The sequence below is a fragment of the Pseudopodoces humilis genome, chromosome 1 (assembly GCF_049639895.1).
Source record: "Pseudopodoces humilis isolate 2021_Gansu_Grassland_sample_001 chromosome 1, ASM4963989v1, whole genome shotgun sequence".
Taxonomy (NCBI): domain Eukaryota; kingdom Metazoa; phylum Chordata; class Aves; order Passeriformes; family Paridae; genus Pseudopodoces; species Pseudopodoces humilis.
In genome coordinates, this window is record NC_142200.1 from 30,649,166 (window position 1) to 30,665,357 (window position 16,192).

The window sequence follows — 16,192 nt, forward strand, 5'->3', positions numbered from 1 at the left end:
TGATCGTCAGTTTGTATCTGACTACTCCAGTAATGCAAAAAATTATACACAGGTGCTAGTAAGATGAATATGTGTGAAATTTCTAAATATAAATTAAAAACTTGTACAAGAAATCTGTAAGATTGCAATGCCGTATCACATCTTACTCCAAGAAAATTGGCTTAAAGGTATTTTTAAAGGCCAAGTCTACACGTAGGTGGAATTTGAAGAATTCAGAAGATTTTCTACTAAATTATCAAATTGCCTAATCATTGCATCAGAGATGAGATCAAGAACAGAAAGAAGTTGCTTTACATTTTTGATAGCACCTTGAATTTTGTTCTTTTCTTTCAGCAATTAAAACAGGAGATCCAAATTTCTCTCCTAAATTATTCTAATTGAAGTTATATGAAGAAAAACTGTGTATCTTACTACACAGGCTAAAAGACTGTTTATTTTAAAGTTTTTTTCATACTAATGGTGTCAGATTAGTTCTAAATATAATGCATTTCACTCACAAAGCAGGCTAAATGAAACAAACATGTACAATAATCTGCCTAAGTATTTAAAACATACCTCTTTACTGCAACAGGAATTTTATTCTTGTGCTTTTAATAGCATTCCCTTGTTTCACTGATAGCAATTTTTGTGCTTCAAACAATGAAAGCATCTCCATATACAAAGAAAGATAAACACCTAAGTTTTCATGTTCATTCAGATCAAATAACAATGAAGAACATCAAACAAATACAAAATTAATTAGCGATCTTTAAAATGCCAAAATGCTTGGCATTTTAAAGGAAGCCAGAATAAAAATGGAAGAATATGAAGAGTCACAGCAACTTATTTATTTTACATCCTACCAGAACTAAGCATTTCTCAAATTTTAACAACAAAGTCATTAGTGATATTAAAATCTGACTGTTGAAATATATATTGAGCTGGCCTGAATTAAGCTTTAAGCTTAATTCAAGAAGTTCTTCCACACTACTCTGAAAAAGTTGGTATTTTACAGATTTAAACTAAGGACACTTTTAAAACAACTCTTTGAAAGAAATGGTAAAGTTGAAAAGAAATCTCTGCATAGCTGTAGGCAAGGTTCTTTTTGTTTGCCAAAGGATGAATTAAATCTTCAAACACCTTTACTTAAAAATATTGGAAATTTCATAAAAAGAGAGACTGTAGTTTTTTGAAATATAGGTGTGCATAGCTCCTGATTTCTCATCCATTAGTTTCCTCATTCATGCTCTGATGTGACCAGGTTTCAATGACTTTGCTCTATCAGATTTCCTTGGTAAATACAGGGTATTGAAGCGAGCACAAGAAGATGAAAGTGCAACAAGGCAGCTGATTCCCAGGTCTGACAAGCACCTTGACTGGGAATCATTTGGTACTACATGCAAGGTAATTCAACTTGTTTATCAAGAAAAAGTATAGCTCCCATTGTCAGAAAACGACATGAGATCTATCTTTTGGAAAGGGTATCATCAGAGTTGGCTTTCTACACTGAGACAAGGCACACATCGAAAATATCACAAACTGCTCAGTGGTATGACCCTCCTTGAAACTATTCCTTTTGTTTTGCAGAACACTGCTAGAGTGCACTTTGAAGTTGTTCATGGGTATTCATTCCACACAGAAAGACACAGCATAAAAAAAAACAAACCCTGAAATGGAATTAGTATGAATGTCAGGTTCTCAGCATCAATTATTTTGCTCTACAAATCTGAATGGCACAACAGCACTTGTCAACATGGACATTTCTTTCATCAGCATCCTGTTAAAACTAGTGCACCATCGAAGACACACAGATATGGGACACTCAGTGTTCACAAATGTTCTCAAACACTACCCTGGCTGAAGCCAAAACCCAGCTGAGCAGGTTAGACTGAGTGGTAGCAGCAGTTACTGCCTCCAGCTGCTGACTCTTCCTCTACCTCAGAAGATTTCACTGCATTCTGCAGCAGGGATATTGCAGACAATACAGATCCTCTGCCTGATTCTGGTTTACAAATTATCACACTAAAACAAACCAAAACTAATGCCAGTTTAGCTTTACAGACAAATTTTGGAATTTAACCTCTGTCAACATGGGGTTCAGGTAGAGTGTAGACCTGAACCAATGTTCTGCTTATTGGAGGAGCTGCTGTTTCAGTGAGGCTACAACATCTTAAATTAAAATTCATCAACAGCCATCAACATCAATGGGGTGGAATTAACCTCACCTGAATTTAAACAGCTTCAAAGCAGATAGCTATATCTGAGCTAATTATCTAAACTTTTGCAGTTACATAGACAAATAGGCATCTATAGAGGGAGATAATTTTAGCCACCCACCTTTAACTGAGAAAAACTGTATGTTGGAGATTCTCATTTTTCTGTATTAATTAAAGGAGGTTGGCTAAATACAGACATCTACACCACAGACAACAAAAGTTTTGTGAGATAAATCCCACCATTTGTGCTGAGCAAGTGTTAAATCAAAAATGTGCATTCTCATCCAAGCCACACCAGCATGAGGCCATCTATTACACCAAAAGGTATTGCAACAGAACTGCAAAGGCCACTAGCTCAAAAAATATTTTCCAGTAAAAGCAATTAAAAAAAAAAAAAAAACACCTCAACAGAGGTAACATTTTAATTGGAGATATTTTCACATATGTTGGAAGGGAGAAAAAATCATATGGACTGGGACTATATGGAAATTAAAGAAGAGCTAAAATTTAAGCTCAGCAAAGATGGAAAAGTAAGTACAGTGGGCACCACTGAAAGCAAACATTTACCATGGCATAGTATAAATACCTCATTGCTGTATACATTCTAAATATAGGGAAAGAGTGGTAAAGTAAATACCACAGTACAGTATGGGTATTTATTTACTTTTTTAAAGAATCCACTGTATTAAGACTAATGACACTGAGAAGGAAAAAAAAGGGAAGATGAAACATAGAATGAGAGATGCCATGAGCAAATTTGACAGAAATACAGCTGAAAACTAGAAATCACCAGCATGGTACCAACACAGAGAAGCAGAAAGGTACAGTTAAAAATTACTTCCAGAGGCTGATCCTGACTGTAATGTAGCCTTTTCCACTGAGGCAAATACATGTGCATTATCCACATTTTTATAATTTAAAATAGTAACAGTATTTTCAGAAAACCTATTTACTTTCATTTTCTTCTCAATTTTATGATTATAAGAGTAAAGAGGATCCCCTTGGTATGCAACTTAAACCTCCAGCCCTGCAATAGTAGTTGATGTTTTATTGTCATATAAAAAGAAATTCTCTCTTTCCTGAATCTGCCTTTCTTTATTTCCCAGATTAACCAAATTAAGCTGTTTCATTCCTTGAATCATCCCATAAATCACATATTCTGTCTTGACAATCAATCTTATTAATCTCTTTCATACTTTCTAGAATGGGCAGACCATTCTTTTAAAATTACCAAAAATGGACATTTGCATTTCAGATAAGTTCTCATCAGTTTCACACACAACTCCTTTTACAGATTGGTGCCACATATAATTTTTTAAGTCAGTGCAACTCCTGCATCTTTATATTGCAGTTTTACCTCTACGCTTTATCCGTTGTATTTCACCTGTTTAATTTCTTCATCATTCCATGCCTTGCAGTTAAGTTTCATCATGTTGATCCCTAGCCATTACTTCTACTTCTCAAGTTCTAATTTTGATCATGTTCTTTAAAACAATCCTATCCTGTGCCCACATTATATATATATATATATATATATATATATATATATATATACTGAAGTTTTCAGGTGTACTCTTTGCTGACACAAGTCAGAAGTGTTAAACCAAAACCAAGGAGGCTCCAACACCTGCAACCTTCCACCTGTTTAAAAGGAGGTTCTGACAATTTTCTCTCACAAAAACACTAGGGTAGAGAGTATCAAGAACTTTCCAGTCAAAATATTGCACCTAATACTTCCCTAAATTACTGGGTCATTAAAAAATAAAATGGATTGATTTGACATGATCTCTCCTTGATTTACAGGCATTGGCAGTTTTCATTAGCTTTTCTTTCAGTCATGCTTCAGTGAGGCAATTTCATCAAAGAAGCTGAAGGAAGTCCATGAAAACTAATGATAATTAGCACATCTGAAAAGTAAATAACTTGCACTCAGTGGAGATGCTTACCTCCAGTCATTTAAGTCAGAAAAAAATGTGGCCTCCCCACAGCCTGAGATCCCTTATGCAGCAGTGACCACAGAAACTCAGGAGTACTGCAACACCAGGCAAAATTCCCTTGAAAATAAAACAACCCACAATACTAACTAGTACCCATACATTCTTTAAGCACAAAGAAAGAATAGCTAAAACTTTCCTCTACCAAGAAAGTTAAGACAGGCATTTTCTGCTGGAAAACTACTACCTGGCTAGAAGTGAAATGGTAAGGAACTTACATGCTACCATGTGGCAGACTGGAGTTTATAGAGCTTTAAACCGGGCAGAGATCCCTGAATAGACCTTGAGGTTTCAGCTACTCTCTTGGAAAAGAGCAAAAAGCAGGAAAACTGTGGCTTTTGCCTGGAAACAGGAAAGTGGTATAACGCCAAAAATATTGTTCCCAAACACTGAAAAAATTGCACCAATATTTAGAAGTATCTCCTTATTACAGCTTCATGTGTTTGAGCTTTTTGTGTTGAAGAAGGAAAACCAGGAATAGGAACCAGCAGACATGAGTAATCACATTTAATTCTCTGTGTACTTTAAGCATGTTAAAAAACCTTGCTGGAATATTCAGCTTTCCAAGGTGTTCTGAAACACTGCATTTACTTTGCTACTTTTTAAAAGCAGTGCATTAAGGCTTCCTATTAGAACATGACTAAAAATCATCTATTTACTTCTATATTCTAACAGGAATGGAAGAGAAGCAACAGCATGAAAGGTGATCTTGACTTCTCTAGTTTGTCCATTGTCAAATTATGAATTGCACGCATTCATTGCAAATAGTATTCATGAATATTTATAGCTAATCACAAACTGACCAGAGCACAGGTCCTTACCTCAAATCCTAGTAGTGATTACCAGGTTAAACTCACTGTAACTGATTGCTTTCATACAACAGTTTTAGAGATGTTACAGAATTTCCTGGACTTTGAACACGAATTAGCCGTGGTATCTCAAATACGTGTCAAAGTAAATGCTTTTAAAAGATGACCACTGTGTTTTGACATAAGTGAATATAACTTACTGCCAGAAAGCATCCATTTATCATATGATGTGACCTGGCACTACTGTCAAGAAATATTTTCATATAAAATCTTAAAATAAACATTGGAAAATGTATTAAAGGAATCCCTGACCAACAGGAAATTCAGGAAAAATCTACTGTGATATGTATCAGGCAGCCAAATTCTGGATTTAACAGCCTCATTTTAAGAATCTCTGATCTTCTTCCACAATAAGGTGAAATTTATCCATCTGTGTATTATCAGAGGATATCTTTTGAATGAATGATCCTTTTTCTATCATGGTCACTGATGCCAAATTTAAGGCTGATTATATTGACATAGAACAGGATAACTTCATATCTAGCATTTCATTGAAATAATGTTAAGAAATAAGTTGGGGTTTTTTTCTCACTTAAAAAGAAAAAAATCAGTTAAGGAAGATTCCGAGGCAAATATCATGAAGATGACAGGAAACAGGGAGCTACTTTTATAAATCTCATTTATTGTTTTATGTGTTCTGTTCATATTTTGTACTTAAGCTTAGATTCTGCTATGACTGATTAATATTAAAATTTTTAATATATAATATATATTATAAAAAATAACGATCTTCTTTAATTTGGGGACAAAGGAGTTCTCTGACAGAAAAAATAAAAGATGAACAGTGCCTGTCCTGTGTTGCTAATTATTTTATTTTGGGAAGGCTCCCTTAAACTTTGAGACAGTGAGCCTTTTTGCTGCTTTCCACTTTCAGTTTCTTTACTTGGAGTTGCTTAGTTGTTGTTGGCATTACATCAATAGAAGTCATGCCACTTTTTTTCTTGGCCACTTCACATTGCACAATCCTTTGCTAAAACTGCCAGGGAGAATAAGAGGATAAGTCAACGTCACTGCGCTCTTTGATGCAGAGTCAGTAGCCTTTGAGCACAGGCAAAGAAGCTGAAGAACTTCTACCAATCTTTGAAGTGAAGCAGAAAAGTGGAAAACCAGAGGGAAAGCAGGCAGGTTCACTCTGAATAGAGCTGCTCTGTTCTTGGCACCCAAAAGTGCTCTTCAGCCACTTAGGGAATTCCACAAACCAAAGCCCTCTGCTCAAAAGGAATAAGAATTGTTTTTAATCAAGCATCCCCAAAGAGTTTTGGCAAGATGGGTAAGATACACTAAACAGAGATATCAAAATATTTTGTCAGAAAGGTCTAAGAAATTTAACAGGGCACATCAGAACAGAAGAATTCACCAAAACATGTATGTCCACTACAAGGTCTTCCTTTATGTTTCCTAATGCTGTTTCAAGTCTCCTAGGAATACTACAAAAATAAAAAAAAATCTCAGCTGGGAACTTACAGATACACATACAGAGGATCTGCTACTCCCTGACTTGAACTGACCATGGAAGCCAAATGCATCACAAAACAGCAATAAAATTTATTTTGATCCCTATTCAGTCCCTATGATGCCATGAATAGCCTTTTATTATCATGCAAGAGCTCTATCCACTACTGGGTTCATACAATCCAAAGTCCAATGGTTTCTATATAACTATAACAGAAGACTGCCTACAGAAAAATTTTAAGAAAATCTAAATAAGCTATATTTCTTAATTTTTTTCTTTTCAATTCTTCCTGAAGCTACTGAAATGGAGAGGCAAATCTTCAAGCCTCCCAAAATATAAGGCCCTCCACAGAATTTTTGAATTAGTCATGGTTTTGAAAGGAATTATATGGTGTCAGCACTTTCAACACATCACTATCAAGGTTTTCAAACTAAGACCTTCAGAGGTATTATACCAAAATTATAACAAACTAAGAAAAAAAAATGGTTTTCCCCTTTCTGTGAACAAAATATGGGTCCAATACTGCTGCCAGATACGCATCCAGAATTTTCCTGAAGAACCACACAACTATACCAAATAAATGTTCAAATCTGAACTGTTTTAAAAGCACCTCTAGAACTCTGTGTTTTCCTCACGAGTTTTCCAATGTAAAACTTTATAGAAGAAAGTTATGGGCTTTGCAATGACATCCCTGGTATTTATTGGCAGGGTCTGGCCAAAAGACTAGAGATAATGAAATAAGCAAAGACTTCCTTGCCCTAGAAGACACCGGTGTCTCCAATTTCAGTAATTATAAAATGCAGTGCATGGCTTGGGGCCAAGAAATACCAAGTTGAAATGCTCTGCAAACTATCAAGCTGAAAGCTGAATACTCTTTAGTACAGCAAAGGCACATGCATGGAATGAGGATCTCACATGAATCATTTGACTTATTTGTTTGGGAAAATATGTATGAAATCAAGGAACAAATACTAAAAGAAAAGTTCAAGGTAGAGTGCATTATAAATTCATGAACCAAAACTACTTTTGTGAATATTCTTCTTGGTGAACCATTCTATTTTGCAAACTACAACTCTTTGAAATATAGAGGAATTAACAACTTCCACTATCCAAATAATAATGAAGATTTTTAAAGTCTTGACTGCAATAATCATGAAGAAAATCAGTTTTCATTAATATATTGAGATTTACTAAGATGCAATGTTACTAATGAAATTATTAGGAAAAAAGTTTGCAATTTCTGTTCATTCCAAAAAAAAAAAAAATTAAAAAAAAAATATTAGGAGTTGCTCTAAGCTCTGTTCAGGTGCTTTAGAAAGGGAGCAGGGAAAGCTCATTCCTCTCTCCTCTCTTTCCAGTGCTGTTAAATACATGTGTGCAGCAAAAAGGAAATGCTCCTTGCATCTTTCTTTAAAAGGAAGCAATCCAGATAAAAAAAAATACACAATATGCATTTGCCATGCATTTTCATAACACACTGTTCATCATAACCTCAGAAAAAGATTTTTCTTTTTCTATTTAAGTCAACAGCCCAAAGACTCTCTCAGCTTTGAATGAGGAGGTCTAGGAAAGAATGATCTAACATGCAGTCATAAGGTTGTGTAAGGCCACTGCAGAGGAGTTTAATGAATTTTTCTAATACTGTTTCCTACAGAGGAGCTTATGCACATTCTCACACCAGAATCCTTCCATACAGGAAAAAAGACAGAAGACAAGGTGAAGGATCCAAATCAGCCTTAAGAAACAGTAGCCAAAACTGAAAATACTGACAGTATCAAATTGCCAGGACCAAACAATATCCTTCAAGAACATGGAAGAACTTGCTAAATGAACTTCTAATTACTGTGCAGTACACTATCTCTCTTGTTATTGCATTAACAAAAACCAGCACATTGTTAAAAATATTTTTTAAAAGCTTCAAAAGATCCTGAGAAACCACAGACTTAAAACTGACTTCCATTGGGATGACTTTATAGGGTAAGCTAAAAAAAAAATGAAATATACAGATAATTAGTCCTCCATATATTACACCTTGAAAGTGTCAACATGTGGAAGAGGGTTAAGTGCAGTTAAGTTTTCCACAGAGTTCCCAAGTTACTTAAAAATTAACAAGCAAAAAAACAAAATCAAGCTATCATAAGGTAAAGAAAGAAGTGATAAATTACTTTAAAGGGATCTAAGAATACAAAACAATTTTTCAGATTCCCTGCAAGATGTGTTCATGGTCTCTGCAGCATACCTTCTCCACAATAGCCCAAGAAAAGATAACATAGTATAGTATTTACTATTTAAGATAGGTGAAAACAGGATAGGAAAAATAAAATATGAAGACAGGAGACTCATTAATGCTAAGTGATTGGAAGACAAAATTATTTATAGCATTCAATGTGAATGAATACAAAGTAATAAGAACATTGCTGGAGATAACAGCTAACTCTACATACACAGTAGTGTAGTAAATGACCTCTAGCACATTAGAAAGATCTTAAAGTCATTGTGAATAGCTCTATAAAACATGTCAGCTGTAGAACACTAAGTCAAAAAGTAAAAGAATGTTAGAAACTATTAGGAAGTGAAGAAAATAAATACAACAATAACAATTTGCAGTATGCCATGACTATCCACAGTTTGGTTTGTCCCCTTTGCATTAAAAGGAAAACAGGAGAATCATAGCAAAATGGAACAGCTTTTCAGATAGAACAGTTTTCAAGTAAAGGAAATAGGATTCTTCAGCTGAAAACCTTGTCATCACTGAGGAAATTACTATTTCTCACGATAAAGAAAAATAAGGCATCAAATAGAAGAGCAAGTTTAAAGGAAAACAAATGTATTTTTTCACCCATTGCATAATTAAATTTATAGAGCTCTGCAAATTGATGCCATGGATTTAAAAAATACAAGTGGACTCAGAAGCTTTCAAACTCATGAAGAAAATTCCATGTGAGAGTATTCCATCTGATGCAAAAAGAACAACAGCAGATTAAGGAAGTCCCTAAGCTGCTGTTTGCTGGAAGCTGGAGTGCTTCACTGCAGAAGTTTCTCTTTTCACATGCTTTATTCTTATCCTCTTATCTTAGGAATCCATTACTGCTCACCACCAGAGTCACAGTACTCGGGAAGATGAACTTTTCATCCAGTAAGTTCAGCCAGACAACCATGAGAACGCTTTGTTCATTAGACCTAGCTACTGTGAACCTTACTGCACTGTAACTTTAGGTCTCTGAACTATGACAGCCAAGTAATGTTTGCTTTTCCAAAGCATATGGCAAGAGTGTACAGCTTAGTCATGCAAATTTTTAGCTTTCCTTGGGTTGTTTTTTTTTGTTGTTGTTGTTGTTTGGTTGGTTTTTTGTTTGTCTTTAATAGAACCAAGATCTTACACTGCAGGCCTTATCTCAAAGGTAAGTCTGGACTTTGTAAGTGAGTAATTAATCAAGCCAATAGATCCTACCCAGCGTGGTTCTCCATCCCACCCATTCCTTAGTTATGCATTCCAATGTTCTTTTATCAGCACTGGTAATTATCTGATTCTGCCATGCAGGGAGACAGTGTCATGACTCAGAATGAAAAAACCACTGAAATTACATTTTTTAAAACAAAATCTGATTCTTTAAGTACTTGGATCAGTCTCATCATGAATACAGGGTCATGACTGCGCCAGTAGCAGGAGACCTGTTTGCCAGCATGTCTATATTAATAAACCACATCAAAAGTAGACAAAAGCATTTCAGCTGCACTCATCTATCTCACTAAACATCAGGCAAGCATTTAGAGGGATGGTTTCCCTCTTCTGGAGCACTAATAATTATCTTTGGTAAGACACTGAAAGGAAAATCTCTAAGAGCACCATAAAAATATATGTGCATACACTCAGAAGTCCTGTCCTTTCCTTGCTCTATTCAAGCAGCATGTAGTTCCTTCAAGAAGCATGCAGTAGGCTTCTAAACTCTCCTGTCTCCATTCCCAATACTGACTCCCACCTGCTTCCTCCAGATACAATCTTCCTCCCCACTTACTAACAGGTTTAGACTTTTTAAATAGCCACTCTTAGCAAATTTCTGTGCTCTTAACCTCCTACCACAAACTTCTGATCCAAATCACAGTTACTGGTCTTAGCTTAACCATATTTATTATTCAAATGTTCTTTCTCTCCATCACAACGATTTCTCAACACCTTCTTGACCACTCAGGCTCTCTCCAGACCCTTCTCATGGGTCCCTGTCCCTCCACAGGTATCTATCTCTCTGACCACACACTTTACCTTTGCCTTCACAGGTCTCAAACCCTTGCCTATCCTAATCCCTCATTCCCTTGGGTATTATGCCAAAATTGAATCCCACCCCCTTGAAAGCTGCTGCCCTGTTCTGAGTAACATCCTTGATGTTAAAATTGGGTAATTGTTTTTCCATGCTACTTGTACTCTCTGGCTCAGGCATAATTGGAGAGCACAGAAAAAACAACAAAACCAAAAAAACTTGTTCCAGATGTAGACCTAACACAGAGTCTAAGCCCAAGTGTGTGCAGTGCTGGAGGAATCTTTGAATATAGCTGTTAAAAACCTTACTTCTGTGAATATATCCAAATTCTCCTTTCCAAGAAATATAAGACAGGCAAATGTAGTATGGCATTAGGAATGGAAAAAGGCGCATAACTACAAATCAGCTGCGCTTTCACAGAATCTCAAGAAAAAGGCTTGCAGTATTTTAACACAGGAAAGCAACAGTTTTCCTAATTCTTCTTTTACAAAGAGACTTAATAGCTTGTTCTTGAGCTTCCCAGAAAAAAAAATCAACCTGAGTGACTGGGAACAAAATGTTAACCTCTATTATAACAAGGTCTGAAAAAGTCACAAGAGAAAACAAAGTTTACAAATACTGCAGACAATTGTAACTGAACAGGTTAAAGGGGTTTCAGGTATTATTATGCCTTTATTTGGAGATGATATGTGGCAACATATCCTGTGATTCCATGAACTAATTTTCTGATGGCTCTTAGTCTATAATATCTATTATAATTATATAAGTATAATACAGTGACACTCATATAGGTAAACTTAAGTTAAACTGCCTGTAATGGGGGTGGACTAGAGAACCTGCAAAGGTCCCCTCCAACCTAAACCATCCTATGATTCTACTGATGGTTTAAGCAAGCATGATTTTTCCAGGACATATACATGCTCAGTTCAACCAAATATCCAACCTGAAAGAGTTGAAACCATTCCAGTCTAGGAAAGATATTTTGATCTGGAAATGTGTTAATATAAATTTCTGTCACGGAAACTGTCAAAAAACCTGTATAATATTTGATATAAACAACTCAATCTATACCTACACAACCTATACAATGCTATTTCTCTGGTGCATGGATAGATAAGTCAACAATATACTGTGTGGATACAGGAAAAAAGTGCAGAAAAATAGAAGTTGCCCATTTTTGTCAAACCTCTGGACTTCTTAAAAGCTCTAATGATCTGATTTGATCTACTTAGGAAGGAGAGATAGAAATAGCCTTGAACTATGGCATAAAAACAAAGTTCAGAAACATGGAACTTAATGCCACTAATAATAGTCCAAACACAGACGCTTCTTAAGGAAAAAAAAAATAAACAGATATTATGCATTACATTATTAATCTGAACACAGAAATATGCAGCCCTCCAGTAACACATGCCAACTTAAATAGAAGACTTTCTTGTTGTAAAACTCTCATTTTGCTCATAAATTCCATCCAACCTAGAAGCATGGGAAAAATATACATGCATGCTATTGTGAAACTTCATAGTTCAGTACTCTTCTCAGATGGTAACTTTTTAGGTCACAATTATAATCAACTTTATTGAGTACTGCAATTTTGGAAATTGGCCCTTAACACTGAGGAACTGCCACTTAAATTTAGGAGAGCTATGAGAAATTAAACACATTAATATAGGTAGAGCATGACACTTGATCCACAAACAAGCATCTTTATCTCACAGTTCATACCTGTACAAAAAAAAAAAAAAGACAAACAGTGACAAGTTCTTTAAATGAGGAAACAAGCAAACTAAGACTGAAAGTATGCTGTTTTATAAAGTGATAGCAACTATTCTAAAAACATTTTTTCTGCATGTCACTATCCGTTTTTCCTTACCATATATTCCATATTGGAAGCTGGTGGATACACCTGACCCCGTAATTTATTATGAAGATCCAAGATACTTTGCATATCACTGTCTGTGATAGCCCTTTTCCCTCTCTGCTTGGCGATCCACCACTCACCATCTTCATCCATGTACTTTTCCAAAAGTTCCTCTAAGAGCGTGGCATTGGGAAGAACCATTGCAGAAACTGCTTGAGCTATGAATAGCAAGGTAGTTACTCTGAGCCATTCCTGTACTACATACTTCATGATGAATGATCTCAAAATGTTCAGGAGTTAGCTCCAAGACAAAGTCTTTCTTCCAGGTTTGCTGGCTGCAAATGCATAAGAGAGAGTAATGTGATTTGTAGACTGAAGGACTGGCCTGTCCTTATGAAGCAACAGAATCTCTAGTTCATACAGATTTTGTAACTGTTGTTCTAGGGGGAGAAAGCAGGGTGCTGCATTTTTTACTCTAAAAGTGCACACTGTTGATTTGGGAAGAGAGCTTATCTTCAGCCTTACTAACTTCAGTTTGTTCAAGTGGTTTTACACATTACATTGGCATGCACATTTCAGTGCCTGCATGCAAAAAGCATGCTTTTCATAGCTACTTAAAAAGAGCCAGACATCAATGAAGATTAGACTGTAGATAAGGTCTTCCAGTATTGGAACTTAAGGTTAAGGGCTCACAGTCATTGCCAAAAAGTAAACTGAAATCCACAATTAACTTGATGCAAAATATCGCCTCTTAGTGCACTTCAAAATATGACTTTGATTAAAGCTTTTGTTTGACGATTTCCAAAACCCTAATGAAACTAAAGGTATCGATCTCGTACACGAAAGCGGGGGAGACGGGCTTTCCCAAGCACCGAAAACTCAGAAAAAGTAGTACCGTTTCCAAGAATGCGATACTCTAACAACGACCGAGCGCTCTAGGTAGGAAAGCCGAGGTCACTCCTTCACCCCGGGTGAGCAGGCGCGAATCCCGCCACACCGGACCAGCCGCTGGGAGGGAAACACAAAGAGGCGCTCGGGCACCACCGAGCGCTCCCCAGCGCGCCGCCGCCTCCCGCACCCGGCCCCGCTCTCCGTGGGGCCTGCCCGGCCGCCCGTCCTCCCGCCGCCGCGGGGAGGGGGCTGCGGGGAGGATGCTCCCCCCGCCACTGCCCTTACCCCTCCGGCGGCGGCTGCCTGCTCTCCCCGCAGCCAGCTTCGCCCCGCCGCCCGCCTCCTCGCCACGCCCGCCTCGGGCCGGGGGGCGAGGGCACAGCCTTGTCCCGCCGGCTGCGGCGGAGCAGCGCTGGGAGCGGCGCGGCGGGCGCGGACGTGTCCAGCAGCGGAGCAGCGGAGCGGGGCTGCCGCCGAGCTCAGCCGCCGCCGCCGCCGCCTCCCCCGCCCGCCTCCGGGTCGCCACCACCGCCCCGAGTCGCTCCACGCTTCTCCCCACGGCTCCCGCCCCGCCGGGCATTTATGGCAGGCGGCGGTGACGTGCGGCGGCCACCCCTCCCCGGCACCCCGCGGGGCGGGACGGCCGCGCTCCGGGCTCCGCGCCCGGCCCCGGCAGCAGCACCCGGGGGCGGCGGACCTCGCACCAGCCCCAGGGGCGATACCTGCAGTCCGGCGGGCAGCGAGGGCTGGCCGGGAGCGCAGCCTCAGCCAGAAGCTGGCCGCGGTCCTGCAAAAGCTATCGCCCAGAAGAGTTTAGGGGGGCCCCGTCCCCAACCGCCTCCATCCTTGGCAGCAGGCAAGAGAATGCTAAACCGGCCTGTTCCCGCTGAGACGCAGCAAAGAGAAAAGGCTGTGAGCTCCGCAAAAGTCCAGAACGTATGAATATGGCTGGAGGTAACAGGACAGGAATTTTATTGTGGGTTCAAACCCAGCCACATGAGACTTTACAAAGCAGAAATCAAAAGTTTGTAACCGCTCATTTCTGTGCCAAGCAAGAATAGGCATCGGATACATACTTTCTGTTGTATCGAAGTCTTCTGGACTGAAATTTTTCACGAGCTGATGGGGTTGACGTTTCATTTACTTAGTATAATTTGTTACATTGAGCTAACGGCAGGATTGACCAACTTCCAGTCTTCACAGGACTGCTGTATCAGCTTCCAAAAGTTTTCTGTATTTTCATTTTCAGAAACTGAGAGGCTGAGGTTAAAATTCATCAGAATCCAGCTGGCTTCAGACCAGCCCTATAAATGCTTCCAAATTTCATGGGCCCAAGAGAAACAATGCCATGCAAGTAACACACTGCTGCTTCTTGAGCTCTCTCTTTTTCAGTTTTAGTTATAATTTCCCTAAAGACTCTAGAATTAAGTGCAGGATGCTATAGGTACTCTTTTACTCACACACCGTGATATGCAAAAAGTCTTATGCTCCGTATTGGTTGATCTTTATCACTTTTTTTCTTGCAATCTTGGAACTGGATTTCTGTGCTCAACTATTGGGCACTAAACTTTTTTTGTAACAAAACTGTGAGGTAAAGTGCCACTGTGCAGCTGGATACACGGACTAGATGCAATTTTTTTCTCTGTTTATACACCAGGATAACTTACCACTTGTCATTTTGGATACAGAAGAATGAGCCATACTTACAGACTGGCCATGCTGAAGAGTTTAAAGGAACAGGAAAGAAACAAAAAAATGCAAAGTACTTGATGGAGTCTATATGTCAGATCTGGATTTTTTTTTAATACTCACATTGTTTTGTATTGCTATATCTTGTTTCCATCCTCTTTAGGCCTCTAAAGATGGTCAAGATGCAGATTCTGTGCCATCGAGGCATAGCTTAGCATTATCACCTAGTAAAGAGTATGTGACATTTATTCTGTGTACTGGCACAAGTGTTATTTCATTGTAAAGCAGCAGAATAGCTTTATTATTAGACCCAGTAATGATTGCACAAAAGAAACTTAAAAAATGTTAAAAGAGTGAGGATATTTATGGGGTTCACATCAACTTTCCATCAGCACTGGATAGTTGTTGTGCTTCAAACAGAATATAGGTCAAAAATCACTTACTGTCTTTGATTTTGACTATTCATCATACTTCTAGAAAGAACTTGATTATATTTGGTCTTTGTCAAATTGAAGACATTGTTTTAAGATGCAAGTTTTAGATTCATTAAAATAAATACTAATAAAAAAAAAGGTAGGCCTCGTTGAAATTGTTGGGATTTTTTTTGTTCTCATAATTTTTCAGCAAATAAATAAATCCTGTGTACCCAATGACTGTGCCCTTTGAGTTTGATTTATGGCTGTATGGTTTGTGGCCACATAAAAGTAATATGATTTTCACAATATTTTGACACATCTACTAATTTTTGTGTATTAATATAATTAAACATTGCTGGATCTCTTTTCTTAATTAGAATGAGGGAAGCTCTTTTCTCTTTTTTTTTTTTGTTTTTGTTTTTCTGGATTGGTTTAAACCTCTGCCACTGGATATATAACTGTGATGCATAATTAAAAATTATTATAATAAACAGTTAAGCACCATTACATCTCCTGAAACTAAAACTAAATATCCTCCCTTACCAAAGGCACAGTGCATATGCAAACT

At 37.9% G+C, this 16,192-nt stretch overlaps 1 protein-coding gene across 2 annotated transcripts in view; it reads right to left on the reverse strand.

The window, feature by feature from the left end:
* Window positions 1-13,906, reverse strand: part of CRISPLD1 (cysteine rich secretory protein LCCL domain containing 1) — a 37,739-nt gene extending 23,833 nt beyond the window's left edge. Inside the window, exons 1-2 of one of the 2 annotated variants that reach the window (XM_005517081.3) lie at window positions 13,805-13,906; window positions 12,641-12,963 (exon numbers count right to left, since the gene is read on the reverse strand). In XM_005517081.3, coding sequence (XP_005517138.2) covers window positions 12,641-12,898 — 258 coding nt within the window. In that variant the 5' untranslated portion in view covers window positions 12,899-12,963; window positions 13,805-13,906. Of the gene's footprint in view, window positions 1-12,640; window positions 12,964-13,804 lie in introns of those variants that run through there. The other variant, XM_014253872.2, reaches the window with a different exon arrangement.
* Between the last annotated feature and the right edge of the window lie 2,286 nt (window positions 13,907-16,192).